The sequence below is a fragment of the Chiloscyllium plagiosum genome, unplaced genomic scaffold (genome assembly GCF_037043375.1).
Source record: "Chiloscyllium plagiosum isolate Xiang-an unplaced genomic scaffold, Cpla_swu_hap1 HiC_scaffold_37, whole genome shotgun sequence".
In the NCBI taxonomy this organism is placed as follows: Eukaryota; Metazoa; Chordata; class Chondrichthyes; order Orectolobiformes; family Hemiscylliidae; genus Chiloscyllium; species Chiloscyllium plagiosum.
Genome location: NW_028270175.1, coordinates 20,584,881 through 20,610,795, shown reverse-complemented (window position 1 = coordinate 20,610,795; position 25,915 = coordinate 20,584,881). Strand labels below are relative to the sequence as shown.

Sequence of the window (25,915 nt, the reverse complement as noted above, 5' to 3'; positions counted from 1 at the left end):
TCTTCAGCATTCATCATGTCCCCTTATTGCCTGCTGCAAATCTGCACAGCACAGCATGCAGGAATTAAGCGGCACACTCTGTCCAGTGTATACTGAAAGGCTCCACTAGCCCTGTCTGAACAGCAGAACCTTTTCTCTAAAAGGCCTATCTGTCATGGACAAGGTTGCATTGTATCTTCACTGCACCTTGGTGAGGGAGCTGAGTAATGAGGTCATCAGCCAAACTGACAGAGGGTTGCTCCTGTCCCCCAGTTACTAACTTTGTATTGCATTTGGACCTTCAAACATAACAGGAACATAAGATTTCCCAAGGCTGTAAGAGTTGTGGCAGCTTCCAAGATACTGGACAAAACCCTGTATGAAATGGTATCGGTGATCACAGATCATTTGGACATTGATGATGTCTATAGACAAACTTTGCAGTATTGTAATATGGCCTTCTTACCAAGTGTGAGTGCAGTCAATAGTGTCTTGACACTGCGGAAACCCAGCTATGTCACTGATCATACTGCCCAGGCTGCAGCACTGATCTCACCTTGGAGAAATGAGATGGTGTGATCTGGCACAGATATCATCGGACATGGCTTTGATGCATTTGTGGCTGGACAATTGAGAGATCCTGCACAGCAGCCCAGTATACCAATGAAAGGAGCCGGTTGCATAAATGTTCAATGCACTAGTCACCTTACAGCCACTGCGTCAAGATGGTAACCCACCCCTTCAGGTCACAGGTCCTACTGCAGTAGCTGGCATTGTTCAGTAACAGGTTGTAGGACATGTTCAGTCTCCAACAGTGCATATATGCATTCTCTTCAGTCTTCAACATATCTTGAGGGTTTTCAGCTGTGGGGAGGCTGCTTACCTTCCACTTTAGGTGTTGCTGCTGCATGCTTTGCTTGCGGTGCCCTTCCTCTTCCCTCTTCCTGTGCTATGGTACACTGGACAATTCCACCAGTTGGGATGGGTCCATCACTCATTTCGGCAATGAACCTGTTGAGAACATAAGAAACAGAAGAGGCTCTTACCAATAGAAACAGTCAACAGTTGCATCCCTCACAAATGACAACATGACATGCTTCTCCATAGAGTCAGAAATGTTGCATTCCAACAAAGAGGGCCATGGAATGATTCATTTCACCATTTTGACATTAGATCTTTATTTCAACAAGTATTCCAGCGGTCATGCTGCGAAGGAATAGTAGCAGAGTGCATGTGCACTTATACCCTTCTTGCCTAGCTCCACATCATTATACATAAGAAAGTATTGCATTATGCTTACAGCTCCACCTTGCTTAGCAATGTGTAATGTGGGCCACAGATGACTATGATTACTTCTGCTTCACAGAGATGTGAAATCATCATGTACATTGCGCTTGGTCTGGTCATCAGTCCCACCGTTCCCTGAAATCTCCATGTCCCTCTCAACATAACATTCCCTCAACAGCTCAATCCCATCAAACACCCACATGTGTTCACCCATCACATCTAACTTACACTTTCCACCTATCCTTTTTACCACCCCTGACCATATCTTGGTGAAGACTATCATTGTGCTCCACAGCCCCTTTTGAGGTGATGTATTGAGATAGTGAGATTTTCCCATTACCTGACATGTATGACAGATTTTACAGAATTGTACACAACATCCTTATGAAGTCTTAGTTATGTGAAATGCCTGTTTATCAATGCTTGAGTTTTACATATTCCTACATATTCTTCCATACCTTAACGGCACTACTATTTGACGAATAACAATCCATTCCTCATCTATAAGTCCGTGGAATATCACTTGCTCATCAGAACTCTATTTTTCATATAACACGGGTGCTGGCAGGTGGGACTAGATTGGGTTGGGATATCTACTCGGCATGGACGGGTTGGACTGAAGGGTCTGTTCCCATGCTGTACATCTCTATGACTCTATGACTCCAAACCTCTTTCAGTCTCAGCTTATGTTAATTTGCTTGACTTTGGGTTAGGCTTTTTTAGCCACAATTAAAGAAGACTTACCAAACACTTCTTTTGAATTATCTCAATTCTTCAATGAAGTTATGCCTATTGTAACATCTTTTGTGGTATTACTTTGACCTCTGGAGATGGACTTTGTTTGATCATTGGCCCTGGTATATGATGGAAAAATATCTGCAACTTGTTCTTGTAGTTGCTCCATCTCTTTAACCTCACTCAGAATTTCTGTGATTATAGACGAATTACAGACAATTATAACTTTCACTCTGGCCAAATCATTAACTAAGAGTAAGTTAATGTCATCACGGTTAAATTTCTGAACAACTGCTACTATCATAATTCCAGACATTAAAGATTACAGTGATAGGGAATGCTAAGTTAAAGGACAGATGAGGATTTTAAAATTAAAATTGTTCTTGAGCACAGAAATGTTAGGATGGATGATCTAACCGACCATGACACCACAGTACACGAAGCTATTCATGAGGGGAGAGTAAGAAGAAATGTAGCAGTAGTTTGGAGATAATTTACTGAGGGGGAATTGACACTGGTCTCTGTGACAAACAGCACAAGTCCAGATGGCTGAGCTGCCTGTATGGTGTCAGGGTTTGGGATATGTCCTTCAAGCTGAAAAGAAGTTTTCAATGGGGAGCTGAGGATCCAGTTGTCATGGTCTATAGGTAGCAATGACATGGGCAGCTCAAAGAAAATGTCCTGCATGGTCAGTATGAAGAACTATGTGCCAAATTAAGCAGAACCTCAAAGGTCATAATCTCCGCATTGCTACCTAAGCTACATGCAAATTGGCATAGGGCAAATCATAATAGAGAGATGGATGTGTGGCTCAAAGACTGCTAAGGGGAAGCAGGTTCGAGCTGACAGGACATTGGTGCCAGTACTAGGGGAAAGTGGGATCTGTACCAATGGAATGGGCTCCACCTGAACTGTGCTGAGGCCAGTGTTCTTGCCAAAGACATAGCTGTGGGAGTAGATGGGATTTTAAACTAAATAGTGGAGGCAAGGAATTGAATATGGAATGAATTGAAAAGTCAAAGAGTAGAGTGAAGGCCAATTTAAAAAGATTTTGATACAGGAAATGATAAACAGACTGTGACTGGAAGCAATAAAAAGTACAAGTCGGGGTACCAATCAACAGTTATGGCTAGAATTTATTTTAAGAGTAAAAGGATAAGAATAAAATAAATAAATTGAGAGTGTGAATACAAATGAATAAGTACAGTCTAAGTAGCCATCACAGAGACATGGCTACCAGATGTCATGAATTGGGCCCTGAATCTTGACTGGTAGAGGAACGTTAGGATAAATAGGATACAAGGAAAGTTTGGAGAATAGCTCTGAAAGTTAGTAATGTATTAGCACAATAGAGAGAGATCATTTCAATTCAGGAAACCAAGATGTGGGACTGCATTTTTCCAGCTCCTGAATGACATAGCATCGGTAAGTCAGTTGTAAAATATGGCAAGTTTGGAAAATGAGATCCTTGACATTGAGGAAAGAAATCCAAAAAATGTCCAAGTTTGATGGTGAGATGAGATTCTCACTAGTGAGCAGCAAGAGCCTATTTGTATGCGTTTCATGCCATTAGCACCTAACACTTGTCTCAATTATATGTGCTGGAGAAAAACTAGGTGGCAACAATTCCCCACATGAAAGTCAGAGTGACTATCTGGTGGCTCCAGCTTGCTATTTGCTCCTCTTGGCCTCCAAAATCTCAGGATATGTTAATGGGCAGTGATTGCCTGTCCCCCTCCACTTATCCACAGAGGTTGGCATTGTGAAGGGGGCAGCTCAACATATACAGGTGGAAGGCAATAGTGCATTGGAAGACATGGGTTACTGCAGGAAGGTGGGTCATCAACTGTCATTCTCACAACCATCCTGGCTTCGATGGGTGGACATGGCAGCACAATGTTTGACATACCTAAACTGTAGGGCTGGGGCTTAGGCGTAATGTTGAGAGATGAAGACTTACAGGAAAGAGTCTGGTGAGAATGTGTGGAGGTTTTAGAGGTACATTTCAGATTTGCAGACTGATAATTTAGCAACAGTGCAAGAGTTAGAGAAACAAAGCGAGGGAAGCACAGTTGCACATTGGTTAACCCTGTGCCAAGGACCTGCGTTCAATTCCAGCCTTGGATGACTGTCTGCATAGCATTTGCATGTTCTCCTCATGTCCGTATGGGTTCTGCTAGATAGTCCGGTTTCTTTCCTCAATCCAAAGATGTGCTGGTTAGGTGAATTGGCCATGCTAAATTGCCCCCTAGTATCCAGGGATGTGCAGATTAGATGGATCAGTCATGATAAATGCAGAGTTACAGAGGTAGGATGAGCTGGATGCTCTTCAAAGGATAAGTGCAGACTTGATGGGCCAAGTGGCTTCTTTCTGCACTGTAGGGATTCTAAGATTCTCGTATTGTCAGCACATATATGAAAATTTATGTCTTTGTTGAACGATGTCATGAAAGAGCAGCATTTAAATGAGAACTAGAATGGCTGAGATCAGATCCTGAATACTCCAGACATAACACTGTGAGGGCAGAAAGAGAAACCATTACAAGTGATTCTTTGGCTACAATTAGATAAGAATAAAACTAAGTGAGAGCTGCCCCACTCATTTCAATGAGAAATGTTGAAGGAGAATGTGTTGTCGATTGTGCCAAAGACCACAGACAGATTGAGAAGGATGATAAAGGAAAGTTCATGACTTGGAGGTGCTGGTGTTGGACTGGGGTGGACAAAGTTAAAAATGACACAACACCAGGTTATAGTCCAACAGGTTTATTCGAAAGCACTAGCTTTTGGACTACCGCTTTTAAGAGGTCACTGTGACTGTGAGTTGTTATGATAGCTGATAAGGACAGAAACCTAGTTGGAAAAGTTCAAACACAAGTTCCTGGAAAGATGGGAATGAATTTTGCAGGCCCAACATATTCTATGACTTTTAAAATGAGATGCAAGTTGGAGATGGGGTGGTAGTTTATAAGGAAGTTGGGATTAGGAGTTTTTTTTCAAAGAGAGGTGATGGTGACAGATTTAAAGAAAGAGACTAATAAAAATATCACCTGACATCGGCATCAGGAGAAGTTGGGTGGTCAATACTTCAGTGGAAATAGGATCATGAGAACAGGAAGTGTGTCTCATGGCCTAGATAAATCAGAGAGGACATGAACAGAGGGAATTAGGAGGCAAACTAGAGAAAGATGTACGTTTTAAGCTATAGGAATGTTGTAGAGGGGAATTCATTCTAGGAAGTTTGACCAGGTAAGCCACTGGAAAGGAGAGTGATTGAAGTATCTCGAGTTTATTGACAAAGAAGTAAAATCTCCTTGCACTTATTGCTGAAGGTGAGGATTAAAGGAACAGAAGGGAGTGGTTTAACAAGACAGCTGTAGAAAAAAGAATCAAGTGATTATCCTTACTTTCCAATACAATCCTGAACTAAGGAGTTTTGACAGAAAAGAGAAAGATCTAATTGTGTTTTTCATGGTGCAGCAAGGTCTGGAATGGACGTGGAAATCATTGTTTGCCAAATTCTTTCACCTGTATGTCCCTTGACATTATGAAGCAGATATGAGGACCATACTGGTGGAAGAGTTACATGAGAGTGAGCAATAGTTTTATTAGGACTAGGGTATCCATCAGAAGTGGAAATGAGCTTATGATTGAGTGGGCGGCACGGTGGCATAGTGGTTAGCACTGCTGCCTCACAGTGCCAGAGACCCGGGTTCAATTCCCGACTCAAGCGACTGACTGTGTGGAGTTTGCACATTCTCCCCATGTCTGCGTGGGTTTCCTCCGGGTGCTCTGGTTTCCTCCCACAGTCCAAAGATGTGCGGGGCAGGTGAATTGGCCATGCTAAATTGCCCGTAGTGTTAGCTTAAAGGGGTAAATGTAGGGGTATGGGTGGGTTGCTCTTCGGTGGGTCGGTGTGGACTTGTTGGGCTGAAGGGCCTGTTTCCACACTGTAAGTAATCTAATCTAGTCTAAAAAGTATACCTGCAGAAATTAGTGGCAAACAGATGAACAATGGTTAATGGGTAGGATTTCGAAAATGTAGTTGTGGGTGAAATGGAGGATAACGTTTTTTAGGCACAGACACAGAAGAAAGTAAGCTCAGGTTGGGGAAGAAGGATGTGAATGGTGAATGATACACAGAAGCAAGTTGAGATGGTCTTATCTGTAATTTATACGATGGAACTAGCAAGACCACACCACATGGTAAAATCAAGGGGTGATTAAGAATAGAGGATGGAGAGTTTACAAGGGGGGAGAAATTGAGTCAGGAACAGGAGATGGCAACATAGTGGGAATATTAGTTGACTGGTCCCCAGGCTAATATGACACAGGTTTGAATCCCACCACAGCAGATGGTGAAATTCTCCTCATGGCAAACCATTGTCCTTAAAAACCTATCTGGTTCATTCTTGCCCTTTAGTTCCCGAAAGGGAAATCTCTTATCCTTACCTGGCCTGGCCTGGCCTAGCCTACATCTGACTCCAGATCTACAGCAATGTGGTCACTTTAACTGTCCCCTAAAATTACACAGAGAACCAATCAGTTCAAGGGCAACTAGAGATGGGCGACAAATGCTGGCCATGCCAGTGATGTCTACATCTATTAAAAATAATAAAAGGACACCTTGATATCTGCAGAAACACAATGTCAATTTATACAGAGGTGATGTATATAACACAGATAATATACACATGCTTAAAAACTCAAAGAACACGGAGGGTGACGTAAAGGAAAGGATTATTCATCTCTTTGCTGCACAGATTTTCCCTGTTTTCGTTCTGCAGGCCCTGAATGTTGGGATTTGTTCTCTGCCCTGCGATTGGTGAATTTGCGATTTATTATCCAGACACAGACTTTGTAAGAAGCAAGGTTTGTGTCTGAGCCTTGCCTTCCCATTGGCTGGTAGGATTGCACCTGCCTCTTGTGCTGGTACTAGTCCAGTGTTAGGATCTGGGCTGCCTTCAGCAGCGCACGCTGCAGTGTGATGGCATAATGCGGGCGGAGAGAGAGAAAGAGAGAGAGAGAGAGAGAAATTGAGAAACAATGAGTGACTGAAAAAAGGAAACATGCAGGAGGAGGAGGAGCAGGCCAGAACTCTCCACCCCAGGAACAGGATGTAAGAAGCAGCCTAGCTAGAGGTAATTACACCAATCTCAGGCTTAGCTTTTGTGCGCAGGCTGTTGAGAAACATGAGCAGCCTAATCTGGTGAGGAGGTTGGGCGATGGGGTTCCAGTTATGATGCAGTTTGTCTCTCCGTCTCACATGCTTAGACTGCTGTAGGGTGAGGGAGCCTGACTGGCGGAGGGGCTATTGTTAACTCTGGGCATTTTACAGCCTGCTTTTATTCAAGGCAAACAAATGAAAATACTGAAACAAGAGAGAGTGTGGGTAAATGGAGTGATCAGACACAACAAGAGCAATCTGCGGGTGACTGCAGTAAATGCAAAATATTTAAATCGAGGTGTGAAATGCTATTATTTAAGGATGTATGATAATAACTTTCAGGGAGATTGTTTTACACACCAGGAAGAGTTATTGATTCTATTAATTGTTAATTCACAGCAGCATTTTTTTAAAACCATGTCTTAAATTGACAGAATTTTGCAGATTGCTTGTTTGCAGCAGTGTGGCAATGAGAAAGGCGCTACAGAGCTACTCCATCGCAGGCCTGCTATTCCTTCTCCTCTATCTCTTGGATCACTTACACAGGGATCTAAGCAGCAATATATCAGCTCTCCCAGGCAGTCAATTGTGGAAACTGTTAATAATGTCGCCTTGCCTAAAACATCATTCTGTAGAAATCCTGGTTCGTTTTTTCGTGATGTATCAGCTTCAGGACTTAAAGCAATCTGAATATACAAGTTATATACATGAGGTTGCAAAATACAGCTAGTTAGAGTTATGAAGCTACTATGTGGCAAATGGATCATAGTTAGCACATCTCTCTGTCATAAAAAATCCCTTCTATATTTGTGTGTGAGTGCATGGTAAGTATGAGTCTAAGTGGATTAAGGAATGTGAATGTGTTTGTGAACATAAGTGCATGAACAATTGAGCACAAGTGTGGGAGTGAGTATGACTATATATAAAAGTGATTGAAGGAATTCAAATGTGATTGTAAGCAAGAGAATGTAGTTTGAAGAAAAACAAAGAACTGTGGATACTGGGAATCTGAAACAAAACATAAATTGCTGGAGAAACTCAGTAGGTCTGGCAGCATCTATTGAGAGAACAATCAAGTTAACACTTCAATTCCAGCGACCCTTCATCACAAAGCTCTGATGAAGGTCACTGGACTTGAACATTAATTCTGTTATTCTCTCCACAGATGCTGCCAGGGAATGGAAGTATGACAGTGAGAGTCTGGAGAGAGTGCAAGTGCCCTTAATCCATTCTCTATATCTCTGACCTGGTAGAAGATCAGTAGATAGCTCTCTTTCCTCATTTATTAACCCTGACCAGCTCTCTGTACTCTCCTCCCCTAAACGTCCTTCCCCCACACAGTCATTTTTGTAGTTTGTAGTTATTTTCACTTCCTGTTAAGTCTATTTTCAGTTTCCTGGTCTCCATTGGAATTTGAGTTTAGTTTTTTGCACCCAAACAAACTCTTTGTGTCACAGTTTCCCATCTTTTATTGACAGATCGACCTGGGATCACAGTAAGGTTCCCAGATTGGGTGTTCTGACCTCCACAATGTTTTACATGTTGAGACCTCAATCTGAAAGTGTGTGCTGAGCACACTGACCTCAGTTCAACTGGTTTGGGAGTATGGGACAGGGTTATCCCATCTTCTGTCCCACACTCACTATAGACTGGCCTCAGTTGAACCTTTAATACAGTCTGACAGTTAGATAGAGAAATGCAGAAGGTCTGCACCTGAAAGGGTAACTCTGCACAGATCCTGACTCATTTGCTGAGTGTTTCCTGCAGCAATGGTATTTCCATTTGTTAATGGAAAAGATAAGTCTTCATTTTATTTCTGGAGATAGTGTAGGACAAATCTCTCTGCTCAGTAACATTCCTATTCACCCAATAATTGAGTAAATCTCTCTTTATTCTGCTTCCATATCTGAAGGTTTCCTCTCAAATGGGAGCACCTTGTTGCTGTTACTGCGCCAACTGAACATCCTGAAGCTGGTTTCAGAATGGAGGAATCCTGCCTTGGGTCAGGAGAGCTCAGGATCTCCCTCGGGACATCAGACTCAATAGCACCTCCAGGAGTAAAATTAATCTGAGCAAAGTTGAAAAGGATTATTGGAAGCAAAGCCCCTTGCCTGACTGCAGGGCCTCTGTTAACCTCTGTCAACAACTGAATCACTCACACCAAAAGCCTTTGTCCTAATTCTCTGCTGGGCCAACACAGGATGGGTATGACTTTAACCTTTAATGGCTCCACACTTAGGAAGAGAGAAATGTCTATTGGATGATTTAGAATTAAATAGAATTGATTGCTCAGGAACCTGCCATTCAGTCTAATTGATCCATGTCAGTTTGTATGCTCCATGCTAACTTCCTCCCCACCTACTTCTTTCAACCAATTGGTATTTCTTTTTATTCTCCTCTCCCTCACGTGCTTATCTGATTTTCTCTTACATTAATCCATAAAACCATGTGATGATGAATTCCACAATCTACCAATTCTCTGGCTTAAGACGTTTCTCTGGAATTTCCCGTTGGATTTATTAGTAACTGTCTGACATTCATAACTCCTAGTTTTGTCTTTGGGGGAGTCCCAAACTGAGAAAACATTTGCCATTTTGAAGGCATTTTTTGGGCCACTTGCAGGGTGTGTGTATTTGTGGGGTGGGGGCTGTTCCTCTCCAATTCCTCCGATCAGGAGGACTGTTGCAGGAATTAGGGAGCTGCCAAGTAATTTTTAAGCAGTTGCTTGTGAATGAGTTACCAAAAACATAACCCAACAGTTTTCTTTCTTTCCTCTGCAGAAAGAAGTTAATCGGAGGGAAGATTCCAGGGCGATATGATGACCTCCCCAAACACAACCACCCCCAGCGATGCCCTTTTTCCGAACCCAACTTCTCAGGCAAACTGGTGCCCTCCAGCCTGCACCTTCCCCCATTCCACTGCCCAACACATAAGTCATCGTGCTAACAATTACAAACGGCATCCAAAGAGAAGGAAGTTCATCCGGCCTTCCCCACCTCCTCCTCCCAATACTCCCATTCCCATTGAGCTAATTGACTTCAGTGACATCCCACCACGACACTCCTTCTGGGAATTGCTTTTCAATGGGTGTATTCTGTTTGGGATTGAGTTCAGCTATGCAATGGAGACAGCTTATGTCACTCCTATCCTCCTACAGATGGGTTTACCAGATGAACTGTACAGCATGGTTTGGTTCATCAGTCCCATATTAGGTATGATATTTTTCCTCAGTGTATATTCATGGGTGCTATGTATAGTTAAATGGTGAGGCCTAGTCCTGCTTTAATCTGCCATGGATGGAAGGATATGTGACTTTGACTAGACAAATGCATGAACTGTGTACTGAGGAGCCAACCTGTACCATGAAAAGGGCTCACTGGCACCAAGGAGTAACAAGTCCCCAAGTCCAGATTTTTTACACCTAAGAGGCTTAAAGGATGTTCTGAGAACTTTGCAAATACAAATCATCCAAGCTTTGATTGATTGCATAACCATTCCTTTAGATTGTAAGAGTACACATGTAACTCTATGATTTAAGAAATGAAAAGGGCACCCTGTGAAATATAGACCATTCAACAATTTGTTAAGAGTCTATAATTAAGGAAAGATTGGCGAAGACAAACATAGGTCCCTTACAGTCAGAAACAGAGGCATTTATATTGAAGAACAAAGAAATGGCTTACCACCTAAATGCATATTTTGATTCTGGATGTAAATAACAAACCAGAAATGTTGGGCAACCCAGGGTTTAGTGAGAGGGAGGAACTGAAGGAAATCATTATTGAAAGGGAAATGGTATAAAGGAAATAGATGGGATTGAAGGCTAATAAATCCCCAGAGCCTGATAATCTACATCCCAAAGTAATTAAGAAAGTGGTCCTGGAAATAATGGATACATTGGTGGTCGTGTTGCAAGATTCCACAGACTTTGGAAAAGTTCCTACCAATTTGGAGGGTAGCTAATGTAACCCTGACATTCAAAAAGGAATGAAGAGAGAAAGTGGGAATTATAGATGAGTCAACCTGACATCGCTTCTGGGAAAATGCTTGCGTCCATTATTAAAGACTTAATAGAATACTTCGAAAATAATGGCAGGATTAGACAGAGTCAGCATGGATTTACAAAAGGGAAATCATGTTTGAACAATCCACTGGTATTCTTTGAGGATGCAGCTAGTAGAGTTAATAATGGCGTGACTGTGGATATGATTTATTTGGATTTTCAGAAGATTTTCAACAAAATCCCACTTAAGAGATTAGTGTTTAAAATTAAAGTTTGTGGGATTGTGGGTAGCATACTGACATGGATAGAAAGCTGGATTGCAAACAGGAAACAAGGAGTAGGAACAAATGGGTCTTTTTGAATGGCAGGCAATGAGGAGTGGAATACTGCAGGGGTCAGTGCTAAGACCCTGGCTACTCACATTATAGCTTAGTGATTTAAATGAGGGAACTAAATGTAACATCTCCAAAATTTTCAAATGAATCAAAGCTGGATGGAAGGGTGAGATATGAGAAGGATGCAGAGATGCTTCATTGGGATTTGGACAGGCTGAGTGAGTGGGCCAAAGGCATGTCAGATATAGTATTATGTAAATAAATGTGGAGTTATCCACTTTGGTAGCAAAAACAGGACAGCAGATTATTATGTGAATGGCTATACATTGAGAGAGGGGAATATGCAACAAGACTATGGTGTCCTCGTGACTCGGTCACTGAAAGTGAGCATGTTGGTACATCAGGCAGTAAAGAAGGCAATTGGTATGTTGGCTTTCAAAAGGGGCTTTTTCTGTGTTGGAGACCTCTATGAATCTAAGAACTTTAAAACTAATGTTCAGCAGTTAGCTTATCGCATTCCTCTTCCTATCATGTTATCAGCACAACTTTTTATTCCTTTCTCCCCCAAGTACTAACATAATTTCCATCTAAATGATGACAAATCTGACATTTATGGAGATACAGACATTCCAGTATCCTCAGTAACAGTGGGAGCATTCATTTATAATTGGAGGGGCATGAGAAGAGGAATAGGAAAATGAAGGGAAACAGGAGTGAAAGGCAGATAAAGTAGAAAGAATTGTAAATTTGGGGGCAACGTCATGAAGGGATGCAGCATTTCAATGCGAACAGTTTGTGGGAGACAATTCACTATTACATAATTGCAAGGTAATTGCAAGGCGTTATGTGGATGTGTATTGCCAGAGTGTTTGAGTAGAGGAGCTATTACATGTCTTGGGGGATTTGAGGGGAAGAACAGAGTTACACACTGTGGGTGCATTTTTTGGGCGGGGATGGTGTTACATTGTGTGCAGAATTTATAGGAATGAATGGTGTTACATACTGTGGGGGTATTTGTCAAGAGAGGATGGTGTTGCATATTGTGGGAGTATTGGTCAGGACAGGGTGGTGTTACATACTGTGCAAGTATTTGTGGGAGGTGTCAGTCTCATTCTGTGTTGTTTGTGGTTGCAGGGTTCCTGGTTCAACCTGTATTGGGTGCCTGGAGTGACAGCTGCTCTTCTCCCTTTGGCCGACGCAGACCCTTCATCCTGGTTCTGGCAATTGGTGAGTTACAGAGACTCAGAACCTCAAGTGTGCTTCAGTTCCAAGGAAAACTCCTTGGTTTTGGGTGGGGTTTCTGAACCAAATGGGAATTTTGCAAGAAATTAAGAGATTTAGATTCATTGCAATGAAGAGTTCAAGATCTGGAAATGTTAGCTAAACAGTATGAAGGTGGTTGCTGAGAACTCTCATTAAAAGCATAATTGGGTAGACAATGAATTACCAGGGAAGATACTGGAACAGAGAATAAACGACTTTGTGTTTCTAAATTGAGAAAGTATTGAAGTAAATGGGGAGAAGGATGGTTGTAGTGTTGAAGGATAGAGAGTTATGTGTTAAAGGGAAGGTCTGTTTCTGTTTTGTCTGTTTCTGTTGTTCCCATTTCAATTTTATTCCGAACATGCTTATCCATATCCTGGCTTGATTCTGTATTTGGGTTTATTTTGTCCCATGTTTAATCTGAGTTTAATCCTGTTTGCACATTAGATTCTGTTTGAACCTGTTGTTAGTTTAGATTCTGTTGCTGGGATTACCTGGGTTTGATCCTGGTCTGGTTTGATCCTGTCATCATGTTGATCCTTTACACATTTGATCCTGTTTTGGATTTAGTCCAGTTCTGAATTTGTTTCTGGTCTGGATTTGATCCTAACTCTATGTTGTTCTGTCCCAGGTGCACTGATTGGTCTCTCACTACTACTCAATGGCCAGGACATTGGTCTTGCTGTTGCTGACACTGTCACTAATCACAAGTGGGGCATCATTCTGACTATCTGTGGTGTGGTATTAATGGATTTCAGTGCTGACTCAGCAGACAACCCAAGCCATGCCTACATGATGGATGTCTGCTGCCCAGAGGATCAGGACCGAGGCCTGAATATCCATGCACTCCTGGCAGGTCAGTCTCAATTTAGCATCACCTCTTTCATTGCTTCACAAGCCCTTAGACAGATTCTGAGGTCAAGTCAGAACCTAGGGTCCAGTCAGAGACTTTCCCAGTATGACATTTCCATTTCCTGCATCAGCTCTTTAAATGGCACTCAATTTGCCCTCCTCCAACCCCTGACTTCATCTAGCCTCTCAGCCTCCAAATGCACAGAGCATTACATCAAGGCGCCCTAGCAAAAATTAAAGCAGTGCAAATCAGGGAGAAAACATTTCCCCAGTTGGAGTCATTGCTAGCTCAAAAGATGATGGTTGTGGTTGCCAGAGACCAAACATCTCAATCTCAGGACATGGCTGCAGGAATACTTCAGGGTAATGACTTGGTCAAAAGTCAACTTCCATTGCTTCATTGATGACCTCTCTCCAACACAAGGCCAGAACTTGAGACTATGCCGGTAATTTCACAATGTACAGTACCATTTGCGACTCCTTAGGTACTAAAGCAGTGTGTCTGCATGCATCCTGATTTGGCTAACATTCAGGAATGGGCTGGTAAGTGGCAAGTACCATATGTGCCAGACATGGACCACCTCCAATATGTGAGAAGCTAGCCACCTCCCTGTGACGTTCAATGGCAATGTCTTTGTTAAATGCCTCATCATTATGCTGGAGATTACCTTTGACAAGAAACTTAACCAGACTAGTTATATAAATACTGTGGCTACAAGAGCAGGTCAGAGAGGCTGGGAACTCTGCACCAAGTAATTCACTTCCTTACTCCCCAAAGCCTGCCCACCTTCTCCAAGCCACAAGTTAGGAGTGTGGTGGAACATTCTTCACTTGTCTAGCTGAGTACAGCTCCAAAAAATTCACGAAGCTCATCACCATCTAAGACAAAGTAGCCCACTTGGTCAACAATGCTTCAACTACCTTAAGCATTCACTCCCGCCACCAGTGGTACACACTGCCAATAATGCATACCCTTTATGAGATGCACTTTAGAAACTTGCTACCATTCCTTGAATCACACCTTCCAAACCCCAAACCTCTGCCACCTAGAAGGCCATGACCAGCAGATGCATGTGAACATCACCAATTGCAAATTCCCCTCCAAGACATGCATCATCCTGAATTGGAACTATATCACTGTTCCTTCACTGGAACTGGGTCAAAACATTAGAATCCCCTCTTTAACAGCACTGTAGGCATTCCTATACTGGATGGAGTGCAGATATTCACCACTGCCTTCTCAAGGGCATTTAGGATTGAGAAATAAATGCTGGTCTAGTGAATAATGCCTATATTCTCAGAATAATTTTTAAAAATCCTCTATCCTCTATTTACCCTAATGCCAACACTTGCCGTGCCTTCCACTTTATCTTTGTTGCACAGTGTGATGTTGTGTCACATAACCATTGAGACTTGCAATTATATTTTTTCCAATGTTTTGCTGCATTATGTCTTTCTTTTAAATTGCTCTAGGTCTGGGAGGCGGATTCGGTTACATCATTGGTGGGATCAAGTGGGACCAAACAAATTTTGGAAAGGTGTTAGGAGGTCAACTTCGGGTTGTCTACATTTTCACTGCGGTAACATTGACCATAACCACTATCCTGACACTAACCAGTATCCCAGAAAAGCGGCTGAACCCACAGGGAAAAAAGAAGAAAGTGATGAAGAGTCCCAGCCTCGCTCTACCCCCCTCTCCACCAATGGCTCTGGAAGAAGGTGGAGGCCAGAGTGCCAGTCAGAATGCCACTCGGATGTACACCAGCATGACCAGTCCTATTTCCCCACTGAGCCCCCTGACCCCCAAGTATGGGAGCTTTCTGAGCCGTGACAGCTCCCTGACTGGGATTAATGAATTTGCCTCATCCTATGGGACCTCTTATATTGACACTGTCCTCATTGACTGCTACACAGGGGCCAATGACCAATACATCAGTTTTCCCAGACACACATTGAGCGCAAGTCTTCCCCGGATACCTGATGAGGTGGAAAATGAGGAAATGGGACCGTCGGTGATGACTGAGAATCTAGGGAGTCTACAGGATGCCTCGCTTGTTGCCATGAGAAATCCAGCATCAGGAATTCTCAAAAGACCCGAAACATTGAGTATTCCAAACAGCTACCTTGGAAACAGTGGTGACAACAGTCGAAGGAGGACAGTGACCTTCAGTCAGCAGGTACAGATACTTCAGAAGGACAAACAACACAGTGAGGGGAGGAAACTCTTCAGTGAAGAGGGCAAACTACATTGTGGAAGGTGGGGTATGGGGGCGAAATAGCCCGGTGAGGGCAAATTGAATGTGGCAGACTGCTCTGTGAAGGGCCACAGTTATTTGGAAACTATGTCACAGGACTAGATAATCCAAAGAACATTAGTTCAATCTTAACAGCGGAGTTTGAGAATTTGCTTTTGGTTTAAAAATCAGGGAAGAAAGAAACAGGTCTCAGTATAAGTGAGTATGCAGCTATCAGATTGTCATCAGATTCCAACTGAATCACAAATCTCCTTTAAGAAGGAAATCTGCTGTCATTGCCTGGTCTGAGCCTGAAGTGGTTACTGAGTCGTAACAAACATTGAGTGTCTTAGTTTAGCTCAGATATTTTCTTGGTCTTCAGCCACAGGATTCCATTTGAACTGCTCTAGTCAAGAGATTTCAGACCATTTTTGGTGTAGAAACAAAACAATCTGAATGTGGTGGGGCATCTGAGCTGGAACTGGTTCCAGCCAGATAATTTATCAGGAATTCTGAGGGAAGGTGTAGGATCTTCCCTCACAATGGGAGACAGCTAAGATGCTGGCTCCCACTGGAAAACTTGCCAGGGTCAAGCAGCATATAATCACATATCAGAAAGCACAGCTGGTCCACCCCAGAAAAATTTAGCATTTAATAGTTCTGAAAAGTTCTGTGCCATTTGGAAAGCATGTGGCTCCTCCAGAATTTGTCAGCTCCTGTGGGCCAGCTTCTGGCAGTGTCAAACGATTAAAACATCCGCTCCTAGGGAAGGAGGGGGATGCTTATTGCTGATTCTGAGTGGCAGTAATTACCCAATTCCCTTGACTGTGTTCTGATGCTGTTTCAAGCCCTGAGCTCAGACTCCTTCAGGTTTTTAGTCATCTAACCCAGCCTTGTCTTGAGTTTATCACCTTCCTATCTTGTAACCAGAGTCTGATTTGTAAACGTATTCCCCCCTGACCATCTACATAATTAGATCTTACAAATCCACTGTGCAACTTTTCACAAAACACTGAAGCAGCTATAAATAGGAGAGTTCAAATGTTTATGATCAGTCCATCCAGTTTTACTTACTGAGTGCCAGTAAAATACTGAGAACAGTTTCAACCACAAAAATGAAGATAGCTCCTTCCAGCAGCTTATTGCACTCCCTCCCTGACACTGGTTTTGCATTCTTTAAAACAGATAATATATACCTTATATTTATATAATACTAAAATAGATGATCTGGTCATCATCACATTGCTGTTGATGAAAATTTGCTGTGCACAAATGGCTGCTGTGTTTTTTTTACATTATAACAATGACTACACTTCTAAAGCACTTTAATGAGCTTTGGAACTTCCTGTGGTTGTTAAAGACACTTTTGCTTTAATTGGTTCATTTAAAATAATCAACCAAATTAAAATGTGACAGTCTCCTTAAAGGGGCATTGTGACAACAAGCAAATCTTCAAAAGAAAGGTTATAAATTTAAGCTAAAAGTTCCCAGACCTGATAGTGCACTCAACAGAGACAGGCAGGCAGTCAAATCTAATGACTTCCTGCATCGAGGCCTGGACCTATTAATGGGCACCATGGCTAGCTCCAGGCCTAGACCCATGAGGAGATATTCTGATGTGTCAACCACCTCTGCAGCAGATGGCTAAAGATCTGAAGTGAGCAGTTCAAGCACAGCCAAAATATGAGAAGCATCCTCTTCAAATAATAAAATAAACGCTGTAAATTTGCACAACCCATACAGACATTGAATACAGACTCCTCAAGACTGTAAAAATACAGGCGACCTGAGAGTCCATGTACTATCTTAACCTCCTATTGCTGTTGTGCTAGATCACTAATGGTAAAGAGGTAGATGCCACAAAGACAACCTCAGGCTAAGGGTCCCTGACATCTCTGGATGCCACAGTGGAATGCCACACATGTCTGGTAGATTGACAGGGGGAAAGATTTTATTAAATTGAAAAAGGTTCAGAAACAATTTACCAAGATCTTGATAGGACTGGAGGGTTTGAGTTATTAAAAATAGGCTGGATAGGCTGGGATCTTTTTCACTGGAGCACAGGATGTTAAGGGGTGACCTTATTGAGGTTTATAAATTCACGAGGATACCCCTGTGGCCGTTTCCCTCAATAACAAGTATACAGTTTTGGTTACTGTTTGGGTGCGTCAACTTACCAGGATAAGCCATGGGGTACAGGTCTCTGGCACAGAGTCTGGCTGTGATGCTCAGAAGGAAAAGGGGGAAATGAGCAGAGCATTAGTCATTGTGGACTCCATAGTTAGGGAGACAGATAGGAGGTTCTGTGGGAACGAGAGAGACTCACGGTTGGTGTGTTGCCTCCCAGGTGCCAGGGTTCATAATGTCTCGATCACATTTTTAGGATTCTTGAAGGGGAGGGCGAGCAGCCCCAAGTTGTGGTTCATATAGGTACTATCGACATTGGTAATACGAGAGATGGGGATTTAAGGCAGAAATTCACAGAGCTAGGGTGGAAGCTTAGTGCCAGAACAAACAGAGGTGTTATATCTGGTTTGTTGCCTGTGCCACGTGCTAGAGAGATAAGAATAGGGAGAGAGAGGAGTTGAACATGTGGCTACAGGGATGGTGCAGGACGGAGGGTTTCAGATAGCTGGATGATTGGGGCTCATTCTGGGGTAGGTGGAACGTCTACAAACAGGATGGTCTACCCCTGAACCAGAAGGGTACCAATATCCTGGGGGAGGGGAATTTGCTAATGCTCTTCGGGAGGGTTTAAACTAATTCAGCAGGGGGATGGGAACCTAAATTGTAGTTCGTGTCCAGGGGGTTGCAAGTAGTGAGGTCAGAAATGAGGTTTCAAGGTTGCAAGAGTTCACCAGCAACCAGGAAGGTGGTTTGAAGTGTATCTACTTCAACGCCAGGAGCATCTGGAATAAGGTGGGTGAGCTTGCAGCATGGGTTGGTACCTGGGCTTCGATGTTGTGGCCATTTCAGAGACATGGATAGAGCAGGGACAGGAATGGTTGTTGCAGGTTCAGGGATTTAGATGTTTCAGTAAGAACAGAGAAGTTGGTAAAAGAGGGGGAAGTGTGGCATTGTTAGTCAAGGACAGTATTAAGGTGGCAGAAAGTTTGAGGAATTGTCTACTGAGGTAGAATGGGCTGAGGTTAGAAACAGGAAAGAAGAGGTAACCCTGTTGGGAGATTTCTATAGGAGAAAGTGAGGTCTGCAGATGCTGGAGATCAGAGATGGAAATGTGTTGCTGGAAAAGCGCAGCAGGTCAGGCAGCATCTAGGGAACAGGAGAATCGACGTTTCGGGCATTAGCCCTTCTTCAGGAGATTTCTTTGGGAGATTTCTATAGGCCTCCGAATAGTTCCAGAGATGTAGAGGAAAGGATAGCAAAGAGTAACAGGGTAGTTGTTATGGGAGACTTCAACTTTCCAAATATTAACTGGAAATACTATAGTTTGAGTACTTTAGGTGGATCAGTATTTGTCCAATGTCTGCAGGATGGTTTCCTGATACAGTATGTAGACAAGCCAACAGGGGTTGAGGCCAAATTGGATTTGGTACTGGGTAATGAACCTGGTCAGGTGTTAGATTTGGAGGAAAGTGAGCACTTTGGTGATAGTGACCACAATTTGGTTATGTTTACTTTAGCGATAGAAAGTATATGATACAGGGCAAAAGTTATTGCTGGGGGAAAGGCAATTATGATGCAATTTGGCAAGATTTAGGATGCATAGGATGGGGAAGGAAACTGCAGGGGATGGGCACAATTGAAATGTGGAGCTTACTCAAGGAACAGCTACTTCATGTCCTTGATAAGTATGTACCTGTCAGGCAGAGAGGAAGTGGTCGAGGGAAGGAACCTTAGTTTACTAAAGAAGTTGAATCTCTTGTCAAGAGGAAGAAGAAGGCTTATGTTAGGATGAGACGTGAAGGGTCAGTTAGAGTACTTGTGAGTTACCAATTAGCCAGGAAAAACCTAAAGAAAGAGCTAAGAAGAGCCAGGAGAGGACATGAGAAGTCATTGGCAGATAAGATCAAGGAAAACCCTAAAGCTTTCTATAGGTATATCAGGAATAAAAGAATGACTAGAAAAAGATTAGGGCCAATCAAGGATAGTAGTGGGAAGTTGTGCGTGGAGTCCTGGTCTCCTTCCTGTTGGAAAGATGTTGTGAAACTTGTAAGGGTTCAGAAAAGATTTACAAGGATGTTGCAAGGGTTGGAGGATTTGAACTACAGGGAGAGGCTGAACAGGCTGGGGCTGTTTTTCCTGGAGCGTCGGAGGCTGAGGGGTGACCTTATAGAGGTTTACAAAATTATGAGGGGCATGGATAGGGTAAATAGGCGAAGTCTTTTCCCTGGGGTCGGGGAGTCCAGAACTAGTGGGCATAGGTTTAGGGTGAGAGGGGAAAGATATAAAAGAGACCTGATGGGCATGGAATGAGCTGCCAAAGGGAGTGGTGGAGGCTGGTACAATTGCAACATTTAAGAGGCATTTGGATGGGTATATGAATAGGAAGGGTTTGGAGGGATATGGGCCGGGTGCTGGCAGGTGGGACTAGATTGGATTGTGATATCTGGTCGGCATGGACGGGTTGGACTGAAGGGTCTGTTTCCATGCTGTACATCTCTCTGACTCTATGACTCTATAAATAGGTGAAGTGCTAAATGAATATTTTTCGTCAGTATTCACACTGGAAAAAGATAGTGTTGTTGAGGAGAATACTGGGATACAGGCTAGATGGGATTGAGGTTCACAAAGAGGAGGTGTTAGCAATTATGGAAAATGTGAAAATCGATAAGTCCCCAGGGCCGGATTGGATTTATCCTTGGATTCTCTGAGAAGCCAAGGAGGAGATTGCAGAGTCTTTCACTTTGATCTTTATGTTATCATTGTTTACAAGATTGGAGGATAGCAAATGTCGTCCCCTTGTTCAAGAAGGGGAGTAGAGATAACCCTGTTAATTATAGACCAGTGAGCCCTACTTCGGTTATGGGTAAAGTATTGGAAAATGTTATAAGAGATAGGATTTATAATCACCTAGAGAGGAATAATTTGATTAGGGATAGTCAACATGGTTTTGTGAAGGGTAAGTTGTGCCTCACAAACCTTATTGAGTTCTTTGAGATGATGAAACAAGTGGATGAGGGTAAAGTGGTTGATGTGGTGTAAATGAATTTCAGTGAGGCATTTGATAAGGTTCCCTACGGTAGGCTATTGCACAAAATACAGAGGCATGGGATTGAGGGTGATTTAGCAGTTTGGATCAGAAACTGGTTGGCTGTAAGAAGACAGAGGGTGGTCGTTGCTGGGATATGTTCATCCTGAAGTTCAGTTACACATGGTGTATCGCAAGGATCTGTTTTGGGGCCACTGCTGTTTGTCATTTCAATAAATAACCTAGATGAGGTTGTAGAAGGATGGTACAGTAAATTTGCGGATGACACTAAGGTTGGTGGAGTTGTGGATAGTGCTGAAGAGTGTTGCAGGTTACAGAGGTACATAAATAAGCTGTAGAGCTGGGGTGAGAGGTGGCAAATGGAGTTTAATGCAGAAAAGTGTGAGGTGATTCACTTTGGAAGGAGCAACAGGAATACAGAGTACTGGGAGAATGGTAAGATTCTTGGTAGTGTAGGTGAGCAGAGAGATCTTGGTGTCCATGTACACAGATCCCTGAAAGTTGCCACTCAGGTTGATAGGGTTATTAAGAAGGCATATGTCATGTTACCTTTTACTGGTAGAGGGATTGAGTTTTGGAGCCACAAGGTCATGCTGTAGTTTCTCTACTCAGAGAGCAGCAGAGGCATGGGTCGCACTGCCTGCAACAGCAGTCGACTTACCAACTTTAAGGGTATTTAAATGGTCATTGGATAAACATAAGGATGAAAATGGAATAGTGTAGAATAGATAAGCTTCAGATTGGTTCAACATCGAGGGCCAAAGGACCTGTACTGCGCTGTAATGTTCTGTGTTCTATGAGGAGCATAGATAAGGTGAATCGCTATGGTCTTTTCCATTTGGTGGGGAAGTTCAAATCTCAAGGGCATATTTTTGAGGTGAGAGGAGAAAGTTTTAAAAAGGACATGAGGGGCAATCTTTTTAAACAGAGGGTGGTTTGGGTGTGGAATGAACTACCAGAGGAAGTGGTGGATGCAGGTACATTTAAAAGACATTTGAATAAATACATTTATAGGAAAGATTTGGAGAGATGCAGGCCAAACGCAGGCAAGTGGGGCTGGTTTAGTTTGGGAAGATGGTTGGTGTGGACTAGTTGGACCGAAGGGTCTATTTCCATGCTGTATGACTATATAATGTAGCACAGGATGTGCAACAGCACATTTAGGAAACACCTCCATGAGGAATTGAATGACACAGAAGAAGTTTTTGCTACACACCAAAATTACCAGGCTGGAGTTCCCAAGAAAGGTTTTAGAACTTAGGACCCAATGTGAATTTACATCTGAACCAGGGCCAGTTCAGATGAGAGTCCACCACCCTTTTGAACTGCTTTAACAGTACAGCTGGGGCCATGTACCATGTTTTTCACATTCTGCATGGCTTAGTCATGAGCTGGACATCCACAGATGCGCAAGACTTAATTTCTTTTTATTAAATTAGATTAATTACAGTGTGGAAACAGGCCCTTTGGCCCAACAAGTCCATACCGACCTGCCGAAGTGCAACTCACCCATTCCCCTACATTTACCCCTTCACCTAACACCATGGGCAATTTAGCGTGGCCAATTCACCTAACCTGCACATTTTTGGACTGTGGGAGGAAACCAAAGCACCTGGAGGAAACCCACGCAGACACAGGGAGAATGTGCAAACTCCACACAGTCAGTCGCCTGAGGCGGGAATTGAACCTGGGTCTATGGCGCTATGAGGCAGTAGTGCTAACCACTGTGTCACCTGCTTCTCCAACACACACTCTGGTCACATCAGCAGTTCCAGCCCTCTCTTGCTCTGTTTCTGATAAAAGACAGACAGCTTCACAAAGCATTATGGTGACCACTCAGGTCTACTAACAGGAGCTGCATGTTATTAAGGCTGTGCAAAAGGCAGAAGAAATACATTAGCAGAGCATACCATCCAGGAGGTGGCTTGTGTAACTGTCACACAGTGGGGTCTGACGATGGAAAGTGGCCATCTGGGCTGAAAGCATTTGCACTTTTTATTACCTTTTTTTAACCAGGTTTTGGAGGGTAACATGGCCCCAGTCAGGCTTTCAGAGCCATCTCATACTCTAGTGACTTATGCTGGGAGTATCTGTGTTTGAACATCAGGTTGGAACTTTTTTTAAACTTCATTCACAGAATTAGGGTGTTGCTAGCTAGACCAGCATTTATTGCATATCCCTAACTGCCTGGAGGGCAGTTAAGAGTCAACCACATTACTGTGTTTGGAATCACATGTAGGCCGGACCAAGTAAGGGTGGCAGTTTCCTTCCCTAAAGAATATTAGTGAACAAGATGGGTTTTTCCTGATAATGAATTAATGGTCGTCATTCCAGATGTTTACTGAATTCAAAATCCACCATCTGCCAAGGCAGGATTCAAACCTGGTTTCCCAGGATGTTATCTGGATCTTTGGATTAATAGTCCAGCAATAACATCATTAGGTCACTGCCTCCCCTACATGGATGTAATAGGCCATAAAGGACAGATTGACACTGACTGTTTCAGCAGCTGAATGAAGTAATGGAGAATTATATCATCAAAAAATGTCCACAAACTGGGCTGGAGATCCTTAGATATGCAACAGCTTTAAGTGCTTTTCAGATCACTGAGGCCCCAGTGCACAATAATCCTTACATATGATTCATGCATTAACTAAGTGCTCAGCTTCTTATTGTTCTACTATCTATTGCTGGCGCTATGCCAAGACTGGAGTCTGCGGCAGTTTGATCACCAACCCGACAATGTGAAAAGTACCCAGATCAGCAATCTCCAGCCTTTTATCAAATAGAGGTACATGTGTCTGTCACTTTGCAAAGCTGATAAGGTTCAGAAACGTTTGAGACCACATTAAATATGGTGTCAGTATTGTGTAGAGCTAGAGCAAGGTTGGTTTAAAATTCATGATGAATCACTGCAAAATTATTAGTCTTAATCCCAAGAACCACAGAAACAGAAAAACGCCATGTTGCTAACTGGGAGAAGAAGCATGGATGGTACAGCATTGGTGTAAATTGTTGTGATTCTAGCCAGTGCTGGATCTGCCATGGCAGTGGTTGATTTTACACTAGCTTCAAACATTTCTTCGCAGGAAAATTGTTCTCCGTAAATAGGGGCTCAAATTCTACAGGACTGGAATTAAAATTACGACCAAGAGGGAAGATGTTTTTAAGCAAAAGTTGATTAAGAAGTTTTGAAATAGATTAACAGTGGAGTACTGTGTAAATAGGCTCAGGAGACATTTACTGTAGATGTGTGTCTAGAGGAAGAAACAATTTCGGGATTCTGAGTAGGCAGGTATGTGGGGGTATACAGTCACACAGCACAGAAACAAACCTTTCAGTCCAACCAGTCCATGCTGAACATAATCCAAAACTAAACTAATCCCACTGCTTGCATCTGGCCCATATCCCTGCAAACCCTTCCTATTCACGTATCTATCCAAATGTCCTTTAAATGTTGAAATTGTACCCGCATCCACCACATTCTCAGGAAGTTCATTCCACATGTGAATCACCCTCTGTGTACTACATTTGCCTCTTATTTCTTTTTTAAAATCTCTCTCTTCTCACCTGAAAAATGTCCCCCATAGTCTCAAAGTCCTCCATTCTAGGAAAAAGACAACTATCATTAACTATCTATATCTCTCAGTATTTTATAAACTTCTATCAGGTCGCCTATGAACCTCCTGTGCTCCAGTGAAAGAAGTCCTAGCCTATCCAGCCTTTATCTCAAACCAGCAACATCCTGGTAAATCTCTTCTGAACCTTCTCCAGCTTAATAATATCCTATGACAATCTCATGACAGTGAGTACTGGGACATTCAGAAGAATGAAGAACGCTGTTAAAAGCAACCTGATTGGACATTTTATGACACACCTTTGTGCATCACATCCTGAGGTGAAACTTGAACCTGGACCTTCTGGCCCAATTTGCACCTTTCACAACCACTGAAGATCCTAAATCAGATTACAATAATGAAGTATTTTTGAAACACAGTTACTTGTAAGGATTTCAAACATGATAAATAGGTCAATGACGTGACCATCAAAATTGTAGCAAAGTGGAAGGATTTATTCAGTATAAAATATGACCCAACAAACTAAGCAATAATTAACACAGTTTGACAGATTATACTTCCTCTTTTAGCTGAGGACAAAAAAGTGTGCAAAATCTCAGATTGGATTTGTCTGTCGACATCCCAAAGTTCTGTGAATTCATCAGATTTTTGAGAGCTCTGATCTTGGGTAGTGAAAATCATAGAATCTCTACAATGTCCGTGCTGTACATCTCTATGACTCTAATGCAGATAGAGGCCACTTGCCCCATTGATTCTGCACCAACCAGCCAAAAAGCATTCCACCCTATCTCCACAACCCACATGTATATAGTTAACCCACCTAGTCTGCACATTAAGGGACAATTTAACATGGCCAATCCACCTAACCGGCACATCTTTGGATGGTGCGAGGAAACCCACACAGACACAGGTAGAACATGCAAACTCCACACAGATATTCAGCAAAGCTGGAACTGAACCCAGGTCCCTGGCACCGTGAGACAGCACTGCTAACTACTGAGCCACGGTGTCACCCTCCACTTTCAATCCTTCTTCTCTCCACCTGCATTCAACATGGTTTTGACATTATTTCTTAGAAAAATACATTTTTAATGAACCCATTATAATACATCTCCAGGGTAATTGGGATATGAACCCAGACCCTCAGGCCTAGAATGGGGAGCACTATCCCTGTGAAACAAAACGCTGGAAAAATCAGACAGCAATGTACCTCAAACTCACATCAATTCAGAGACTGGCACCTAAAGCCAGCACTTTAAACCACTTTGACACATTACCACATCGGAACATAATTTCATATTGATATCTT

The 25,915-nt window shown here is 42.7% G+C and overlaps 1 protein-coding gene across 5 annotated transcripts in view; it reads left to right on the top strand.

Moving 5' to 3' along the window:
- The window catches only part of slc45a1 (solute carrier family 45 member 1), a 62,107-nt gene that overhangs the window by 25,117 nt on the left and 11,075 nt on the right, over positions 1-25,915 (top strand). For 2 of the 5 annotated variants that reach the window (XM_043675933.2, XM_043675932.2), the window contains exons 2-6: positions 9,081-9,373; positions 9,949-10,380; positions 12,641-12,733; positions 13,401-13,625; positions 15,095-15,798. In XM_043675933.2, the coding sequence (XP_043531868.2) occupies positions 9,984-10,380; positions 12,641-12,733; positions 13,401-13,625; positions 15,095-15,798 (1,419 nt within the window). In that variant the 5' untranslated portion in view covers positions 9,081-9,373; positions 9,949-9,983. Of the gene's footprint in view, positions 1-6,986; positions 7,143-7,347; positions 7,467-9,080; positions 9,374-9,948; positions 10,381-12,640; positions 12,734-13,400; positions 13,626-15,094; positions 15,799-25,915 lie in introns of those variants that run through there. The other 3 variants (XR_006309266.2, XM_043675931.2, XM_087980443.1) reach the window with 3 other exon arrangements.